Genomic DNA, 20817 nt, shown 5'->3' on the forward strand with positions numbered 1-20817 from the left:
AGGCCAAGGATTAGACCAAGATTCAAAATCCGAATTCGGCACCTGATGACCCCAACATTTCCGTTCATCCCTTGATGGCCTCAACATTTTCCTGTTTCCCCTATGACCTACCTACATTTACCTTGGTTGTCTTGAACTTATTCTAAGAGTGAAGATTATCCCCACAAACCAACATAAGTCCTTTCAACATGTTTTGTTTTCACACACATGCTTCTCAGAAAAATTCCCAAGAGGTCATCCAACATAGTAGTGCTCCAAGCTAAGCATATTGTGATCTTTTAAGCTTTTCTTAACCATACTTTCATATCCTTTATTAACCATAAATTCTCAGGAAGGTGCACATTGTTGGTTTAGATAGTGACATTTAATTCTTTTAACTTTTTCTTAACCATACTTTCATATCATCAGAATTCTTTTCATTCAGATGTGATTTTGGTTTATTCATGTCCCCCTCCTAAACTCGGGGCATAATGCCCACCAGCTTTCTTTTAGTTCATCCTTGAACCATATCTTACTAAGAGAGGTTCCACTATGATACCATCTATATTACCTCAGCCCAAGATTTGAAATCCTGATCCCTAGTTCAAATCCTAAGTCTGGTGCATTACAATATTTATTTGATACTTTATTTGTTTAAGATTTGTGTTTATACATAAATTGGTAGTTTGTTTTTACATGTTAACCACCCTGATAATTTGAGGCTAGAGAGACAATCAAAACCTAGAGTATGTTGATAGACAATGATAGAAATATAAAGAAGTATCACTAGCAGATTTATAAGTTTATGATTGTTTTTTATAAATTATGTGTTCAATTTGATTATTATTACTAATAGATTCTCATAGAAGTAAATAAAAGTATATCAATATGTTAATAGAAGTCTATCGGTAATAAGTATATCAGTGACGTTATCGATCTTAAAGATGAGACCATAATCCAGTATAGATCTCAAAGAAAACACACGAGTCTATAACATACAAAACTTATTCTTCAACAAATGCGGCCTCTAATCCACCATTACAAATGATTTCAAAGGTTTATTTTTGGATCCCAGAAGCCCAATTCACACACTGTACGCTCCTAAGTTTCAAATATATTTAAATGAATTATCATAAATTATTGGATTTTATTTATCTTTAATTTTAGATTTTTTTAAAATTTTAAAAGTGATGAGATTTAAGAAGAAAAAAAGGAGAAGTTTGGCTTTAATTAATCATATCCCAAGTACTTTCTTCTTCACTTAAATTACTTAAATTTGCAAGATTTATAGTAACTCTAAGAATATTGCCATATTTGTAAATAATTAACTTAATTTTACCATTTGTTAAAATTGCACTATATTTTAACCATTTGAATTATAGTCTTCTCTTCCATGGACATTAAATTCTTGTTAATGTTAAACTTACATGAAACTATAGCATATTAATAGGTTAACAAGTGGGTTCTAACTTTATAGAAAAAAAAAAAAACACAATTTCATATAATGTTTAATTATAAGTTTAGTCTTTAAATTTTTGTACTTTCATCTTTAAACTTGTTGAATAATTTCCTAGATCACTTTCAATTTTAATTATAATACTTTTTTTTTTTTTTTTTACTTTCAATTTTTTGAATAGGTCATTGTCATATTCGAAATTTTTAAAAATTAAATGTTCTATTAGACATCTATTTTAATTTTGTGTCTGGTTAATACATCATTAGCATATTCAACGTTTTGAAATTTACCTAACTATTAAACACAAAATTAAATTTTATTTCTAATTCGACGATCAATTTTTTTAGCATTTTTAGAATTTTAAATTTATTATATATATAATTAAAAGTTTGAAAACTTATTACATACAAATGGATAGAAACTGTTACGCAAAACTTTAAGTAAACTTTAAAATATATATTTGGAAGTCTGATGTGATTTTTGAAAATTTTCTTACAATTTCAAAATTTTTTTTTAAAGGAAATTTGAAAAAGTTACTAACCGTGGTGAGGAAACAAGCCTAGATCGTTTTAGAAGTAAAAACAAAAAACAAAATGACATTAAAATCACTGCAATTTATATTGCCAAAAATACATTGGATAACACATTGTAAATTCTCATTAATTTATTTTTAGGGATAAAATCTATTTCGATTTTAACTTTTATTTTCATCAAACGTCAAACGTAATTTTTTTTTTCCTTTTTTTAATATAATTGAGGTAGAGAGGTTTGAACCACAAACTTTATGTTATTGGTATAATCATATGTCTAGTTGAGTTAAATCGTTTTGGCCACCAAACACAATTTTAACTTTTAAATAAAGTTGTTTAAATTTCTCTAATGCATTTAATATTATAAAACCTATATCAATAAAATTTAAGAGAAAACGATATTAACGGTACATATTATTGGCTAAACTTTTTTTTACAAAGTTTTATTTTATTGAAACAATAAATTTAGGAAAGATTACAAAAATCACCTCTAAACTATGGGATTGGTTACAACCACATCTATAAAGTTTCAATTCTATTAATTTTGCTATGATGGATTCTTAATGGTTGCAATGAACCCTTTTTAATAAATTAACTTTTATTTGTGGATATAATGGTTTCTCGTTCGTCGTTTGTGTGGATATTCACAAGTATTCACAAATAAAAGTTAATTTAACAACACGAGTGGATGGAAATCATTAAAAAAAACTATATAATTAAAATTTATCGAATTGAAAGTTGATGGATGTAATTGCAATAATAATTTTTTTTATAATTTTTCTATTAATTTGTGGAAGCTTCTACACTATATTTAGAAACACTGTTTAATAATAAAGTCTAATTTAACGAAGTTAAAAGTTTAGTGTGAAAATTGATACTGAATCAAGTTTAAATTTTCTTACGAGACAACTAAAAAATTAAATGTTGTATTTGACATAAATCTTAGTCATGTGATCTACAATGGTTTATGTCCTAAGAAATTCGTCGAGATTAATCGGTTCAAAAGGGATTGGAGAAGATGAAGAAGAAGAAGGCGTGGTATTTTCATGGCGATCAACAACCACACAAACGGAGGTCCGGCAAAGTGGACAGTGGCGCTCCACTGTAAACCACTGGTCAATGCAGTCTTTATGAAACACGTGACCGCATGTATTCATCCTTCTACACTTATCTCCTTCTTCAATTTTATAAAGGCAAATCACACATTCTTTTTCGTCGTCGTCTTCTTCTTTATCGTAACTGAAAGTCGATGCTTGAATCTCCAAATTCTCCGGCAACGCTCTGGCGGCTCTTTTGCTACAAAAACTGGCAAGGAAGAAAAATAGTATGAAGAGGAGAAACATGAAGACTGTAGCCAAATCCTCACCATATTGAGGAAGTACATACAGTGACCGCCGCGGCGGCAGTAGCAGCGGCGGCAACTGCGAAAGGGACTGTGAAAAAATTGGAGACGACATTTTAAATAATTTTATTTGGGTGAAGCTAATAATTAAAATCCACTTTGAGATTAATTTTGTGAAACTGTTTAAATTTACAAAGAGCGATTTTAAATTTATAGGTTTAGGAACAGGAGAATTATTAGTTTCCTTATGTGAGTGGAAACTTCTAAATTTAATTAACACCGAAATCGAAGATTTTATAAAATATTTAGGAAACGTTTGGAGGGATTTTCAAAAACAGAAAAATAAAGAAAAATATTCACACAATTTAATTATAATTGTCATAGATATTATTATCCAAGTCTATCACAAATAGAATTAAATAAAGCACAATAAAAGAACGTTGCCCTTATCTTCCATGTGAAAATTTTATAACTGATATTTTTATTTTTTTATTTTTTAAAAAAAGAGAATAAATAACCTATCATAAACACAAAGGTCTATCAACTTAAGGAAATACCTGCAAACCCGTGCAAGCAAAGACATAAGCACTTCGATTCCACTCTCGAGAAAAGATAAATGTAGAATTAACACAAAATACAAATGTCAAGAATAGTGTTGGTAACAAAATAATTGACAAACAAAATAACGTAATATCAAAGAATAATGGTAGAGATAGCGAGTCACAGAAATTGATAATCCAATTCGGTGCAATATCACCTACGTTTGAGGGGATGTATGCCCGATGAGAAGAAACTTAACTATATAATGAGTTTGACAATTACAATGAAGTACTTATCTAATAGGCTCCTTCTTTCGTGATTCACATATAGCGTACTCTTCAGTTTATGAAGGAACTGTGAGGTTTCGTAACGGAAGCGGGGATCGGTCCAATTTTTATTTTCACAAAACACAATTTTTGCAATTAATATTTAATTTACAGCATGTAAGGAAGAAGGAGGAGAAGATCTAACCCTTGAAGATACCAAAACCTTTTTTACAAATTTACTCCTCTTTGATCACGAACAATCATGATCCAATGAACAGTAAATCCAAGGGCCACCACAAGTGAGACCTCTGTATTCTCTTTTGGGATGAGAATTTCTCAGAAATGTGTGGACTTTGATTTCTTTTAGGAAGAGGGAAAAAATGAGAGGAGAAGAAGAAAAAAAAACTTTCTGTATCTCGTAGGAAAAAAAAAAAAAAAAGGAGAGATCACCCTTCAACTGTGTAAGAGACTGGAGAGAAGAAGATCATTCCCCTGGTAACCCCCACTAAATTGAATTTGAAATGTTCAAATTCAGAATTGAGGGTTTTTAATGTATGTTAATACATTTTAATATAAAGTTTAATTTTAGACTTTATTATTAATTTTGGATATGATTCAAAATTAATAAATGAGAGAACGAAATATTTAAAAGAGTTCAAATATTAATTTAATATGGATAAGATTTATATTGAAAACTATAGGTTGAAAATAATGTTATAAGTTAGATGAGAGAAATATTTTTTAATATGATTCAAATGGAAAATTAAATTAAATATGTGATATTTAATTGGATGATTAATTAATTGAAGAATTTAATTAAATTGATTAAATCAAAACTATAGATTAAAATTAATGCACATTAAAATTATATGTTATGTTAGAAGAAATCATTTAAATGTGATTTAAACGATCATTTAATTAAATATGATTTAATTAATAATCTTAATTTAATTTAAATTAAACAAATTAACTCGCCATTTTAGAGAAGTGACGAGAAAACGTGGGATCAATCCCACGTTTTCCTCTCCTTCTCTCACCATTCCCCTCTTCCAACAAAAGGATTGTCGCATTGCTAATTGGTTAAGATGGACACATAATATATCTGTGGTAAGGAGAGTTCCGTTGTTGTTTTTTAGTGGAGTGCCTGGTAGTTAATAATTGATGGATCCCGTGACTAAAGAGTTTAGTCAATTATTCACGTACTATTGGAGCTTCGAGCTATTGGTTCATAAGGTCCCCTCGGTAGCTCCTGGATTCAGTTGAGGATCAGTTCTTGGTGTTGATTTGAAATGTTCAAATTGACAAGAGGTTTTTTTATTATACATGATATAATCGGTATGATGTATAAGATACATCTAATGGAGGATATATGTAAATGAGATTTACATTAAGTACCATGGAATAGAAAAATAACTATGGTTTATATGTTTCATGAGATGAAATATTAAAATGATAGGTTTTAAATATAGTATGATAAGTTGGTTATCATTTATATTTATAATAATATTAATAATTGGATAATTAATTATTTTTCTTTAATAACCTAAGTAGTGGGTGGTTATTGGATTCATGGTAACCATGAATTTAAAAGGAAAATGGTTTTCCTATTTTCAAATAGGAGTTTTTACAAAAGATTGAAAAAGTTTTGAGTTTTCTCTCCACGTAAAAGAAACTCACGGAGTCGTCAAGTAAATATAGATTTACTAAACGACGGCTAGGCGAGCTAAACGATCATGCAGTATTTACTAAATGATCATATAGTTTTGCTAAACGATCGCTTGCCCTAAGTAAACGATTGTGTAGTGTCTGTAGGCGACAGACCGAGCTAAACGATGAGCTAAACGATTGCATAGCTTTTGCTAGACGATCGCTTAGCTTTATCTAAACAATTAGGCTTCGACCTATACGATAGGTCTCCACCATCTCCCACTTGCCCAGTCGTGTACGTGATCGATGTTTTCCTTCTTCATTTGCCTCATACCAAGTCCGAACAGAGCCCACTCTCTGAATTCTCACACCGAGAATACCAAGATAGCCTTGTTGGTAGTGTCAGACTCAACTCGACACCGTCGAGGTTTTCTAGAGGCCATTCGTGGTGCTGTGGAGGCCGTTCGCACTGTCGCGGAGGAGTTCATGACTGAGGCGATCGTTGTGGACGAGCGTGAAGAATTCGTCCTGTGTTGCGGTCGTGTAGATCTAGTGTTCGTGGTCGCTTTTGTTCGAGCGTTCGTGAGCAAGGAGCGTGGAGATGAGGCGACAAATGTTCGTAGAGTTCTTCCTTGTTCATTTGTTGTTCATGCTGTAATTTCTGCATTTTAATTTTATAACCGCTTGTTTGAAGTCAACTGTAAATGTAATGTTCATTCATGATTTTGATTTGGAATAATCTTCTTCCACTGCTTATGAAAATCGCGAATCCGATTTCCTTTAGATAGTTCACTCAGCTGGCCTTTAGCTAAACGATCGTGGAGCTTTTGCTAAATGATCACATAACATTTGTTAAACGATTGGGCATTGTCTATACGATAGACCTTGTCATCTCCCATTTGCTCAATTGCTTACACGATCATTCCTCCAGTCTCGTCCTCTAACCAAGTCCATACAGAGTCCACACTTCTGGATTCTCACACCGAGAATACCAAGGTAGCCATTGTGGTGGTATCATACTCAACTCGACATAGTTCAAGAGTTTTGGAGGCCGTTTGCTGTGTTCGTGATCTTGGAGATCGCTGAGTTTGTGGTCGTTGTGATCATGCTGTGGTGCGGTCGTAGTGATCGAGCGTTCAGGTTTACAATCTTGCTGACTGTTCGAGCGTTCGTGATCAAGAGTGTTTGAAGATGAGTCTTCAAAGGTATGTATAATTCTATCCCCTGATCTTATGTAAAGCATGTCGTTGTTTCGTTTTATGCATAGCCTGTAAGTTTCCGTTTCTTGATTGTAATTGTGTATGTTCAAATACTAATGAAATTTGAAACGACCATTCTGCTGCTCATGGAAATCCTCATGTCAGATTTTCTTCAGCAGCATCAAGGAAAATCGAAGTGTTGCAATAGGTAATGAAGCATCACGGAGCTACCAAGAAGCATTATGGAGTTGTGATAGAAAAGGTGTTCCTACGCAAGGAAAAACGAAAGTGTTACAACACTGTTCAAAAACATCGTGGCAGCAATGTTGCAAAAAAGGAACAAAAATCTGGCACTGCCTATTTAATCTAGGATTTTTGACCGGCCACCCATTGAATTTTAGAGGTTTTGAGGCTTAAAGAGAGGGTTTAGAGTAGAGTGTGGAGAATTCTTGATGTTGGAAGGTCGAAGATTGTTTGAAGGCCAAATTCATCACGAGAACGTGATTGGAAGTCGGATAACTCTTCTTTTCCTTTTCTATTCTTGAATTATTTTATGTATTTTGGTATTCTTGTTATGGTTTTGTCTATAAGCCATATTAAGCTAACTTCTCATAGTTTTAAGGGTAGAAAAATTATTAATTTTAATTGTTGAACACTTTGCTTCTTGAATGATAGTTTACATTTACACTTTCTAGCATGACCATTTTTAACGCTTTTAAATGTTTGGTCACTATTTAAATGATTCTATGATTTAAATCTTGCTTTAGCAAGCAGGGTTTATATTAGATCATGCATGCTAGGTTATCATATGAACACACAAAAAGTGGTTGGATAACGATAAAGATTGTTGATGAAGAGTCTTATTGTTTTTCTTAATTATCTAGTTTCAAGGAATTAGTAATTAGTAGTTATGTGAAAGAAAAGATTGTTTTCAAAAGATTCAATTTGTATAAAAGACTTTTAAATCTAGGTGTTGTGTTAATTATTTTAAGAGTCAAAGAAGGACTTTTCAATAATGCCTTTGATGAAATCTATTCCCTAAGACGTCTCTAGGTTAATAATCTTCATATTCGATCACTTTATTTGCTTTGTTAGTCTAATTTAGTTAGTTTTCCATCGAGTTCAGTCTCTTAAATAAAACTGGAATGATCTCTGAATAACTAAAAGAATATCAATCTGATTTCCAGAGGACGATACTCGGCCAAGGTCGTTTTAACTATATTATTACTCGACACGTGCGCTTGCACGATATCGGTGAGTTGAGTGGTATTCATAATCTCAATTTTGTCACTTTAATTCATCATCTTTTTTATGTTGTCTCTTACATGTCTCCAACTATGAATGTTAAATTTTCTCATATCTTCTCCATAAGGGCAGTTCTCCTTAATGAGAATATAAGCGATTCTGACTGAATTTCTTATGTTTTCTTTGGGTAGACCTTGCTTTTTTGAAATTTTTAGAATTTGAACTAAATCTTGATCCGTCCTTTGTGCTTTATGCAACTTTTCAGACTTCAGATCTGCCTCTTTCCTAAGGGATGAGGCTGAATCAAGCTTGAATATTCGAGCTAGATTTTGATCAAAGGTCTCCACCTTTTCCTCTAATATCGAGAACCTCTTTCTCCGCCTCTTCTTAGGAGGTCGAGGCCGAGGTTGGCTTAGGATAGAATGATTAATCGTTGAATGTTCCTTTATTCTTTGTAGATGTCACTTTTGATCAGAATTGTAATCATCACGTTTCTCCATCTTGTTCTGAGCCCCAAATGTAAATTTGCAAAGGTTGTAAGTGATGGAACGGTGAAGTTCGAATGTGGGTGCAAGATCGTCCCAATTTTAGTTTTTCATAGAATTGAAGTTTACAAAACAATAAATACTATGCATTATCATAAAATTATAGCATGCAATAAAAGGATGAGGAAGAGTTTAGATCAACTTACCCTTGAAGCCAAAACTTTCTTCACGAAAGCCTTCTCTCCGATCACGATCAATCATTAATCAAAAGGCCGTCAACAAGGACACCACTGTAAAAGCAACCTTCGTATTCTCTGTAGGGGAAAAGAATTTTCAAAAGTGCGTGGGCTTTGAGTTTTGGAAGTGGGAGAAAGTTTTTTGAGAGGAGAATTTCTTTATTCTCTTTGTTCTTGGGAAGAAATATTCTGAGTATCAGAGAGAGAGATCAAAAGATCTCAATAAAACCACTTTCACGTTCTACCATCACTGAGAAAATAGCGGAGGACTCCCTCCCAAATTAATTTAAAAAATTAGCTTTTAATTAATTCAAAATAATTTAATAAATTCATAAATCTACTTATATATTATAATATAATATATATAATAACCACATCCTATCATATAATATATATTAAAGTATATGTTATATTAAATATAACACATAACCTATAGTTTTAATATTGTATAAAATACAATATAACCTATAATTTTATTTCTCTTAAATGTGAATGGTATTTAGTATAAATCACATCTATACTAAATTTAATTTTATGAATCTCATCCATATAATTAGTATTTGAATTATATTAAATTATCCAACATCCATTAACTGTCGATCACTCTATTAAAGACCGACAACTGCACTCTTTGCACTATAGATATATTTCTATGTTCATTGGATATAACCAGTCAACAGTGTGATGACCCTTTAAATTTGCTTGTAAGTACAACATGGGCAAAATTATCCATTTTGCTCCTATAGATACATCTAACTCCTTAAGTACCATCGATCAATAAGTCATAGTCCAACTATGATCAAACCTCTCTCGGGCCAAGAGAGGATGTGTCGCCACATTATTCAAGCCTCAGAATCAGTCCTTAAGGGAGCAGTTTATCTACTTACCCCGACAATAGGGAAGAAGTGAATTTCATCTTGTGTAGCTGTGTTCCCAGCTCCCCAATCAGATGAATCCCCAAAAAATGGTAAGTTTTATTGAGTCAGTGATCTGGCCACTCTCACCCATACAAATCAAAAGACCGTCTTCATAGGCAGGAGTTCACAACTCACTCAGGATTCAGTTTATGTCACCTATGGTCATCCTGGTGAAATGTAAGTCTCTATTATTAATGGCATTATATAATGAGACTATTCAATTCGTGGTTCGGTCTTACACAAATCCTTATGTATAGAACACCCTCGCTCACATATCTCTACATGAATGATTAGGATCAGATCATTTGTAACACTTTACAACAATTGTAACATCTACAAAGTGAGCCATATTCGTGGTGTTACCAATAAGGTATCTAGCCTTATCTATCGACTAGAGACCACTTAGATTATCACTTAAACATGATCCACCTATAAGTCTCTATATAAATGTTTAAGCTATAGAAGATAATCTTGGATGTTAGTTTATTGGTTTTGTAGATTAATGCTACTAAATGTCGAATAAAATATTGCATATTTTATTAAATAAATAAACCCTTTGTACATTACAATTACAAACTACAGGACCCACAAGATTTATGACATCAACCTTAATAGTAAGCGCACTCGTCCCTACAAATGGCGTCAAATTTTTCTAACAATCTAAACAGGAAGACTCACCTGACCTTCACGTACCTTCAACACTGAATTCATAATTTGAGGAAGGAAAACGACCTGCAGACAAAGAAGAAGAAAACACCAGTGTGGTGTCTGCCACGGTACCTTCGATGCTTAAATTAGTAATCAGTAAAAGATTAGAGTAAGCTAGAAGTAGGAAGAAGAACTTACCTTGGATGATTCCTTGACCCTTAATTTATAATGGGGTGGATGTAAAGTTCCAAATCTAAGAAGGATTAGGGAATGCAAATTTAGGCTACCCAAGGGGGCTTCGATCGTGGCTCACGAGAAGTGGGACTATAGGGATGGAAAGTCCTCAACCTTGACCTCCGAAGCTAAAGAGGACAAATTGGGTCATTTGTTCCAACAAAACCACATGCCTCAGCCTCAACTTGCGAGGCCAAAAAGGACAAATTGGGCCATTTGGCTCAACAAAAGCCACTCGCCTTGACCTCGACCCTCGAGGTCGAGGAGGGTAAGTTGGGCCATTTATCCAACCCCCTTCTTTTTCCTAGTCTCTTCCTCCCTTGACCCATTGGCTCGTTTCTTACCCCTCCTCTCGCCTTCATGTGACTGTCATTATTTTGAATTTACCTTTAACAGTACGCTCTCTCGAGCTCGTGATTCTTACTCTAAAAGTGACCCATAATAGTTAGGTTTTTTTTTTTTCAATCTTTGAAAATTAAGTCTATTTTCTCTCAATTTCTTACCACGGTTTTCAACTTTTTAAGTAGTAAAGTGTCATTCTTTGCCATATCCCAAATAAAATTTAAAAAAAAAAACAAGTTTTTTAAAAAATATTTTTTTTAAGTTTTAAAACTTGGCTTAGTTTTTAGAATGTTGGTAAAATTAGATAACCAAACAAGAAATTTAAAGTTAGGAGGGGTGTGCTTTCAATTGTCTTATAAATGTTTAAACTTTTAATTTTGTACCAATAGGTCCTAAGTTTTAAATTTTATGTCTAATATGTCCCTGATAAATTAAAAAAAAATAGTTTTTCAAGTACAATAGGGGTAGAGGAATTCAAATCACAAATATCTTGGTCTCCAACACATGTGTATGTCAATTGAGCTATGCTTTGAAAAAATTTAAAATATAATTAATATATTAGATACAAATGGTTGAGTTTTATGTGTAATGAAACACACCAAACTTTCAATTTGAATTCAGTCAATCTGTGGGGAAAAAAAATCTAAAATTTAATGAGTAAACTTGTAATTTTAAAATTAAACCATTAAAGAAACAAAGACGTAATTGAACCCAAAGATCAAGGTAAAGAGAAAATAAATAAACATATTTTAAAATTTTAAACTAGATGTCACATCACCATTCTGTTAATTAATTAACAAAGAATTAACAGTAAGAACTAGAATGAATACATTTTAAAAGTTTATGGACTAAAATAACGTCTTGAAAGTTCAAAGATCATAATAAAATAAAACACAAAATTTAGGGACCAAAATAAGATTTAAACCTATGTTTAATTATCAAATAACTAATTGATAATATTTTTAAAATATTAGGTTGGTTTAAATGGAAATTTTAAAATTTAAAAGATAAATCAAAATAAAAATTAATAATACGAAGGTTTAGGTTTGTCCATGTTGAAATGTTTTATTTATATTTCTTTAATAAAATAAAATATTTTAGCTATTAATAATTAATTTTCCATGATAATAAATAAATCATTTAATTAAAATTCAATCTAAAGTTATTCTCTTCCATCAATTTAATTTAAACTCTCTTAAACTTTTGTAATTAGGTCACATTTTAAACATTAAAAAAACACGTGTATCAAACTTACAAATTTCCACAATGAAGCCAAAGCCCAAGACGCAGCGTTTTATTGACCAGAAACAAATTATAATTAAACTCGAGAGTCCCATTCCCCTAAGGAAACAAATTTTCCTATTTCCTAAACCTTAAATGAATGAATTGAATATTTTCATACTCGAAAGTCCTCTATATAAATAAACAAATCACCAAACTTTCGAAGTCGACTTTGATTATTAGTTTCACCCAAATAATATTACTTTGAAATGCCGTTGCCAATTTTCTCAGCATTCCCAACTATTTTTCCAGCTTCTATTCCATCAATACCTTCCCCGTCGCCACCGTGGTCGCCGTCGTGGTCACTGCTTGAAGTATATCCATACGAGTATTTGGCTGCGGTATTCATATTGCTTCTCTTTATAGTCTATATCTACTTAGTCATTATCTTTAACAAAAGAGCTGACAGATCCGACAAGGAAGAGTTGTTAGAGACTGTGGAGACCGAAGCACCGGTTTTCAGTTATAGTGAAGATGGCGGTGACAAAGAATGTGTGATTTGCCTTTGCCAAATTGAAAAAGAGGAGAAGTGCAGGAGGATGAACACGTGCAATCACGTGTTTCATAAGGATTGTATTGACCAATGGTTTATGGTTGAGCACCACTGTCCTCTTTGTCGAACTGTCATTTGTGTGGTGGTTGATAGTGATGGAAATACCGTGGATTCTTCTCCTATACTCCCATTTGATAGGAATTATTACAATTTTTTAGGATCTGTTTGGTAGTCAATCAAAAATCTTTTTTTTTTTTAATCAAATTCAATATAATTATTAGTTTAAAATAGTGCAGGAAACTAGTATTATTATATCTCATTGTATATCGACTTTGATTTTTTCTTTTGAAAGATATCAATTTTGAATTAGGAATTATAAGATATAGACTTATGTTAACAAATAAAAATTATATTATCTCATCAATATATATATATATATTATAACACAATTTTAACGGTGGTGGATCTAATTTTCTGTTGATGAAAAATCTTGGACCAATCGCAAATTCTCGCGTCATTTACTAAATTAATGATGAAATTATAAATAATTGAATTTGAGACTAATTAGAAGTTGACACGTGTCCCAAATTGAAGTGGAAGACATAAATTGATGAATTCTAATGATGCTACAGGTTTCCTTCATAACCGTTGGATTGAATAAAATTATTCGATCCAATTTGATATTATTATTTGGGGCTAAAAGTCCAATTGAGCCCAAAAATAAGCTTAATTTGACCAAAATTTCAAATAAGGCCTAAATTCAATTAGTTGGGCCCAAAGGTCAAGTCCATGGACTAATCAAGTCCAAACCCACGAAGCCCCCTGAGAACTCTATAAATAGAGAAGCTCTTCTCATTTGTAGAGGTAGACAATTCTACACTCTAAAGAGCTTAGAGAGCATTATTGGTGACGAAAAATTAGCCGTCAAAGACTTGATGACTAAAATTATGTGGGACGCAATATGCGATGCATGTCTTAGGTTATGCGTTGATATTCATGCGTCTGTGGTCATGCATTGGAATGAAATTATGTGTTAATGAATGTATGTGATGACCATGCGTTCCCGTCACAAGTTTTCTTGCGCTCACGCCAAGTATAACACGAACGCAAGTTTCTCGAGTGATCCGAGATCGAACTCAGGGACATGTAACTAAATGCTATGCGGTAATGTGTTTGCAGCAGCTGAATAAAAGAATGATGGAGGGGTATAAGCTATAAACTACTCCTACTTCTAACTAACAGACAACGCAATGAGAAGTATGAATGAGAGGTAGAGACACGACAACTGTTGACGTGAAGTAAATGGATGGAAAATAGATAAAATACAAGGGTGTCTTCATCGCAACCCTAAGCTTGACCGCAAGGGCAACCTCAACAAACGCAAGCTATGCGATCATGCTACACACACTTGAGTCTAATTCTAGGACGTATGCGATGTGTATCGAAAGTCGGGATGACTGCATTACCACCACCATATCTTACTTCTGGGACGCATTGCAATATCCTCTCCGTAGGGTTGTATACGCTGTGTAATAGCAAACGGAGCTTATTCTAAATTCCCCATTCTTGCTTATGCGATCCAATCCGCTCTCCCTAGGACTAGATGTTTTTAGACTACTCTTCCAAGTTATGCCTAAATGATGAATGATGCCACTCATCGAGACAAGCGGTAATCACATAAAACTTGGCTGACGAAAAGATTATTCCTATCTCTAGTGAACACTAACTTTACATTGCTTATGCGGCACCAATCACTTACCCTCCCCAATTAGCAATTAGTTATTGTGAATTTACTCATAGACAAACCATTGTTATAAGCTTCACACTAAGCAAATAGGTTTGCTACATGCTTCATATTTCTCTAATTCCGCCCATGGTAAGTATGCGATACTCTAACAATCTCACTAAAGTTGATTGCAATGAATGTTAAAGGTGTTAAGCAAAGAAGATGGAAGATGGAATCGAAGGAAACATAAGAAATGCATTGAACACACAATGTACTAATTTCTTAATCCAAAAATGTAAATACAATACAATATAGAAAAGAAGAGAAAATTGAAAGGACCAGCGGAAGTAATGTCTTGGCTTCCAGCAGATGTGTGTCAAGGTTTGCCGGTCGGTGCCATTGGAAGGGCGGCTGGAGCTGACTCTCTTGAGACTCTAACTCCGGCGAAGGCTCCGGTCGCTCACTCTTAATGGATCGAAGGAGAGAAGAACTCTCAAGCTTCTTCTAATGTTCTCTGGATCACAAGATCTACCTGAAGGTAGGAAATCTTGGATTGAAAACCTAGATGAGTTTGAAATTCTAACTCCAGCGGCTTCTATTTATAGAGCTTGATTGCTGACAGCATTTATTGAAACTTGCTCTGATTGACATTAGCGGCGCGGTTGGTTCCTTTTCTGAATCTCAGCGCTGCTAAATGTGTGGTGGTGAAATTTCAACATCAACTTTTGATTTTTCCGAGATATGCATTGATGCTTCCATTCTACCAACCTTGCGATGATCCTGCTATTATGGTTATCATCGTGTAGCCATAATCTTGAAATGACCGCAATCGCCTGGTTACCACAACTTCTACATGATGACCGCAATCGATTGACGATCGTAACTCCTATGCGATGGACGCATGCGGTTGATTACTGCAACACCCATGCGTTGAACGTATGCGTTTGCGTTTGCGATGAAGAATTTCTCCGCATGTGATCATCTATGTGATAGCCCGGCTTCCACATCTACGTCTGATTCCTGCGTTAGCTACAAAGATAGACAATTGAATGCATAATAACGTGTAATAGTGGGTTAACCGAGATTCTTAACGCTGAACAACACAAACTCATTTTCTCATGAATTCCTAACATAATTACCGCATATTATGCTTAACAGCCCTCATAATTCTAAATAAAATGCCTAAGATGACGTACATTTCCGCGTGTCATCAATTATCTACACTCATAAAACTCCCTGACTCCTTAAGCTGCACATCCTTTGAAGACACAAGTCTCAAGAAGATTCAAAGTTTCTCCCAAGACTTCGACTTCAAGAATATTATGTACTCCGTCTTCATAAGTCAAACGTACGCATTCAACTGACAGAGAATCAAAGGATCAAGTACTAGAGATCGAACCACATCTCATCAAATCAACATCAACATCAACCAAGTTCAACTCTATGAAATACACTTCTCCAGAAACCTTGTCCAAACAAACTGACACATCTAGTGGGACCTCTCTACCTCTTATCTCTCTCTCAACATTCAAACAAATCAATGGCACCAAAAGAAGATGCATCCAAAGTAACTACTACAAGCGACTTCGATGTGAGACCTATCACCCGCAGTCGTTCAAAGGAAGTTATGCAGGAGAAAAAGTAAGGTTCCTCATCGTGCATAACATCTTGAAACAGATGAAAGAGTCTCCTAAAGGCGGGATTGTCATCATAGAAAATCCCTTGTTTGACAACTCTACTTTTGCCTCCAGCAAGTCAAAGAGGGAATCACACCCAGATGTGATTTCTGTCACGATGGTAGATGTAACAACCAAGGAGGCCATGGCAGAAATGGAAAGAAAGATAAATTTTTTTATGAAAGCTGTTGAGGAGTGAGATCATGAGATCGCTGCCTTAAGAGAACAGATGCAGGCTTGAAAAGTTGCTAAATCGAACCAAACCCCTGCTATTAAAGCAAATAACAAAGGGAGAACCGTAAGATATGATCATGACCTCCATAAGGGCTCAGTATGGATGCCCGTCTCAAATCTATTTTATGTATTCCAAGTCGTACACCCAAAGAATTGACAGCTTGAGAATGTCTGTTGGGTACCAACCCTCGAAGTTCTAGCAATTCGATGGAAAGGGCATCCCGAGAAACACATTGCCCACTTTGTTGAAACATGCGAGAACGCAGAAACCAGAGAAAATATACTAATCAATCAGTTTGTCAGAACCCTGAAAGAAAATGCTTTTGACTGGTACCAGACACACTATCAGCATGATGGAGTTGACAAACGCCAAGCAGCGAAAAGAAGAGTCGGTCATCGACTACATCAATCGATGGAGAGCTCTAAGTCTAGATTGGAAAGAACGATTCATCGAACTGTTTCCTGTCGAAATGTACATCCAAGGTATGCGCTGGGGATTTCTCTATATTCTACAAGGAATAAAGCCCCGTACGTTTGAAGAATTGGCAATTCATGCCCACGACATGAAGTTGAGCATCGTTAATAGAGGAATGGAAGATTTCCTGATCCCTGAAGTGAAGAAGGATAAGAAAAAAGAAAAGGACGCTGAAAAGATTGCGAAAAGCATCACAAAGGAATCAATGGTCTTTAATACGACCCCACTGAAATTTTCTTCAAAAGAAAAAGAGAAGAAACTTAAGAAGAAGGATAAGGGAGGCAAAAGATGTCGCCTGACTTTGAAAGAGAGACAAGAAAATGTTTATCCATTTCTTGACTTTGATGTTGCAGATATGTTTGAACAACTACTAGAAAAATAACTTATCCAGCTACCAAAATGCAAATGACTGGAACAAGTAAGAAAAGTGGACAATCCTAACTACTACAAGTATGATAGGGTCATTACTCACCCGGTCGAAAAATGTTCCATGTTGAAAGAGCTGATTCTAAGGTTGGCTCGTGAGAGGAATATTGAGTTAGATCGTGATGAAGTTGCTCAAACAAACCATGCCACAGTGGCAGTAACTTCGAGCGCTCTAACATCAATTATATGTTATAATAAAATAGAGAGTTTGGTTCAATTTGGGACCTTCAAACCTGTGGTCTTTCGATTTCAGCAAAGATCTGAATGACAGATTTTAAAATAGAGAAGAACATGTTGATATTGATGATGATGATTCTCGTAACGCATCGAAAGAAGAGAAAGTCGAGTCTAGCTAAAAAGAGTCGCGCTTCTATAAGAGTTATAGAAGAGGGAACAGAACTAAGAAAATGAAGGAAAAAAAGAAAGCTTGGAAGCTCAAACTTGTTGAGGAGGAAGATGAGAACTTCCATTAACCCAAGTAACAAGTGACATCAGCATTTTTTCTTTTAGAGAAGTTCGAGGAAAAGGTCAGAGGTTGTTGCCTGTCACACTGTCAACACGATAAAAGAGGTGGATACTTCTCTAAGTTCATCGAAAACGATAGTAGAATCAAAAGATTTACCAAAGTTCAGCATAGATGGCCTATTGTCGCTCCCTCGGGAAACTAAAACGGCTCTCATTGACGTATTGTTAGAATCCAATGAATCTAGTGTATCGACCTCTACGATGTGCGCATATGCCTCGTGTTGTACAACCATAGGTTTCTCAGAGGAAGATCTAATGTTGGGATCAAAGCTTCACAATAAGCCTTTGTATGTCTCAAGATACATTTGACAACAGAAAGTAGGTCGAATTATCATTGACAATGGATCGGCCGTCAATATAATGCCTAAGACGAATATGAAGCAATTGAGCATCCTGGAAGAATTGTCAAATAGCAAGTACGTAATTCAAGGTTTTAACCAAGGCAGCCAAAGGACGATAGGCATGATATGCTTTGAACTCCTCATTGGTGACCTGAAGGTCGATGCATTATTTGATGTGATAGACTCGAAGACCACCTATAAGCTACTGCTAGGACATCCTTAGATTCACGAAAAATAGGTGATAACGTCAAAACTTCATCAATGTTTCAAGTTCTATCAAGATGGGATTAAGAAAGTTGAAGCAGATTCTAATCCATTTTCAGAAGCTGAATCTCACTCCGTAGATGCAAAGTTTTATTTGAAGTGTGAGGGTGTTGGTGAGGAAAATGAAATACTAGCAGTTGCTCTAGTAGCTTTAAGTAAATACTTTCTCTTCTTTACTAGTGTAGTGTATCCGTAAATGAACTAGTTGTTATTGCTGTTATTAGCCTTGCTAACATAATCTAAATGGTAGCAGTAATATTTTTTTTTGAAAGCATGAGGGAAAAACTGTATGAAAAAGTTGCTCAAACCCGTCTTTTTTCGTTACTTTGACCGGGATGTAAAGATGTATTTTAGAACCTTGTCTGATGCTGACCACATGCATTAGGCAACTGTTCCGCTATTACTCACGTTAGCAGAGGGAAAACACTTTAGGGGATAAATAGTGCTATATAGTGCAGTATTTGAGTCAACGGGCGAGGAAGCGGGATAGGAACCGAAGTGAGATAAATAGCCTAGTTGTCTTAAGAGCGGATTCATCCCTAGATGGAGCAAGGGAAAACCTAAACCTTACTCCGCCAAGCCCTTTCAGATGCAAATCCTGCTAATAAAGCCTCTGACATTATCTTGTGCGGAGCCAGATCTGTACCATTTCTTCTTCAGAGAAGATTACGAAAGTCTGACTAATCCTCATTTCCAAAAAGCATCACTCCTATCCGGGAAGATTCCCTCCATCCGGTTCCTTCATTTCAGTCTTATCTATACTTAACAATAAAATACTCGGAAAAGACCACAAAAAGCTATGTGAAGTAAAGTCGCCGACTGCTACTAAGAACCAAACAAAACTTTTCAAAATGGAATGTTATAGAATAGTCAAATCAGATCGATCAAACTTTGTCGGGCATGAGCTACTCTCTTCTAGCCTTCCTCTAACAGATTCAATGGCATCGCTTATTCCTCTAAGCATACTACCAGTTCTAGCTACTGATACTGACTGACGAAACTTGAATCAGAATCTCGTTGGATGCTGAAAGAGAGGCTAGGGCACAAGAGGAGGACGCTCGCATCTATGCCGCGATTGAGGCTATCACGAACGCCTGCGAGAATGAGGTGGCGACCATGGTACGCTGAGCCCACAGGATCTTGCATGAGTGTGGGCTCAGGCTCGAAGATCCGGAGGATGTCAAAGCAATGTCTAGCCCTGAATTTTCCGGGACTATTCCAGTGAGTCCTCCTATGGTGAACAAAAAGATGGACTCTACAGCAAATAACATGGGTGTTTTGTATTGTATCGAACCCCCCTACATGGTAGCGATCCAACTAAAGATTTTGATTCCATGCCTACAGAGACTCCATTAATAAAGGATTGAGGTGAATCCAAATCAAAATCACAAGCAGATGTAGGAAAAGAAATAGGCGACAAGGCACGGGCTTCTAGCTCTAAAGGGAGTGAGGCATCCACCAATATTAGAAAGACACCAATTTTAAAAGAAGAAAAGGCTCTAAGTCCTCCGATCTTGAGCTATGTCCCCTTTTCGAGATACAAGAATGGTGAGTCACATTTTACGGAAAGCTTAAAAGGCTTGAAGGTCAGTGATTGAAATTTTAAAGGAGAATTTCGTTATACCACTCACGCCTATAACAAAGCAGGAAATCCATAAACCAAAGAGTGACTTGACAAAGGTAAATCTGCCTAAAACATGAATGAAAGATGGGTTCCATCCTAAAGCTTACAAACTGCTGGCGAAAGCAGGTTACGTGTTCACAACTCACACTAAGTTTAAGAGCTTGAGGATTTATGAGCGACCCGAGCTTTCTTCGACCCATAAAAAGCTTTTGCAGGAGGGGCATGCTATACTTGCATTGAGGAAGGGGTTTGAACATGAATCGTCAGAGCGAATTCGCATAAGCAAATGAGTAAAGAAAAAGGTGGTCGATAGCAACCATATAAAAGAGCAAGGATAAAAGAGCATCAACCTTCAACCACATCAGACCACCTGTCGTGTGTGCTTTGCTCTTTGGGAAACTGAACATGACGGAAGTAGAGGAAGAAAATCCACGCTGAAGGAACCGGGTAAATTCCTTGAGTGAAAACGGGGATCGGACCCAAATCCTACTACAACAAATATGACTTATTATAGCTCTTAGACATAACCTTTCTAAAAATAGCCTATAGAAACTCTAAAAAAAAAAAAAGAAAAGAAAAAAGAAAAGGAAAAATGTTAAAAATCAATTTTGGGGGTATGCGCTCAAAATGTTGTAGTTGTCCGCCCAAACACTCAAAATTTTGGGGGTCGCACGCTTTCACCCCTT

General features: G+C 35.0%; 1 protein-coding gene across 1 annotated transcript; it reads left to right on the plus strand.

Moving 5' to 3' along the window:
• Positions 1-12556: 12556 nt before the first annotated feature.
• On the plus strand, positions 12557-13072 carry LOC120083962 (RING-H2 finger protein ATL40-like). The gene has a single exon (XM_039039868.1). The coding sequence runs from the start codon at positions 12557-12559 to the stop codon at positions 13070-13072; it is 516 nt and encodes a 171-aa protein (XP_038895796.1).
• The last annotated feature ends 7745 nt before the right edge of the window (positions 13073-20817 follow it).

Source organism: Benincasa hispida, chromosome 8 (assembly GCF_009727055.1).
Source record: "Benincasa hispida cultivar B227 chromosome 8, ASM972705v1, whole genome shotgun sequence".
Taxonomy (NCBI): Eukaryota; Viridiplantae; Streptophyta; class Magnoliopsida; order Cucurbitales; family Cucurbitaceae; genus Benincasa; species Benincasa hispida.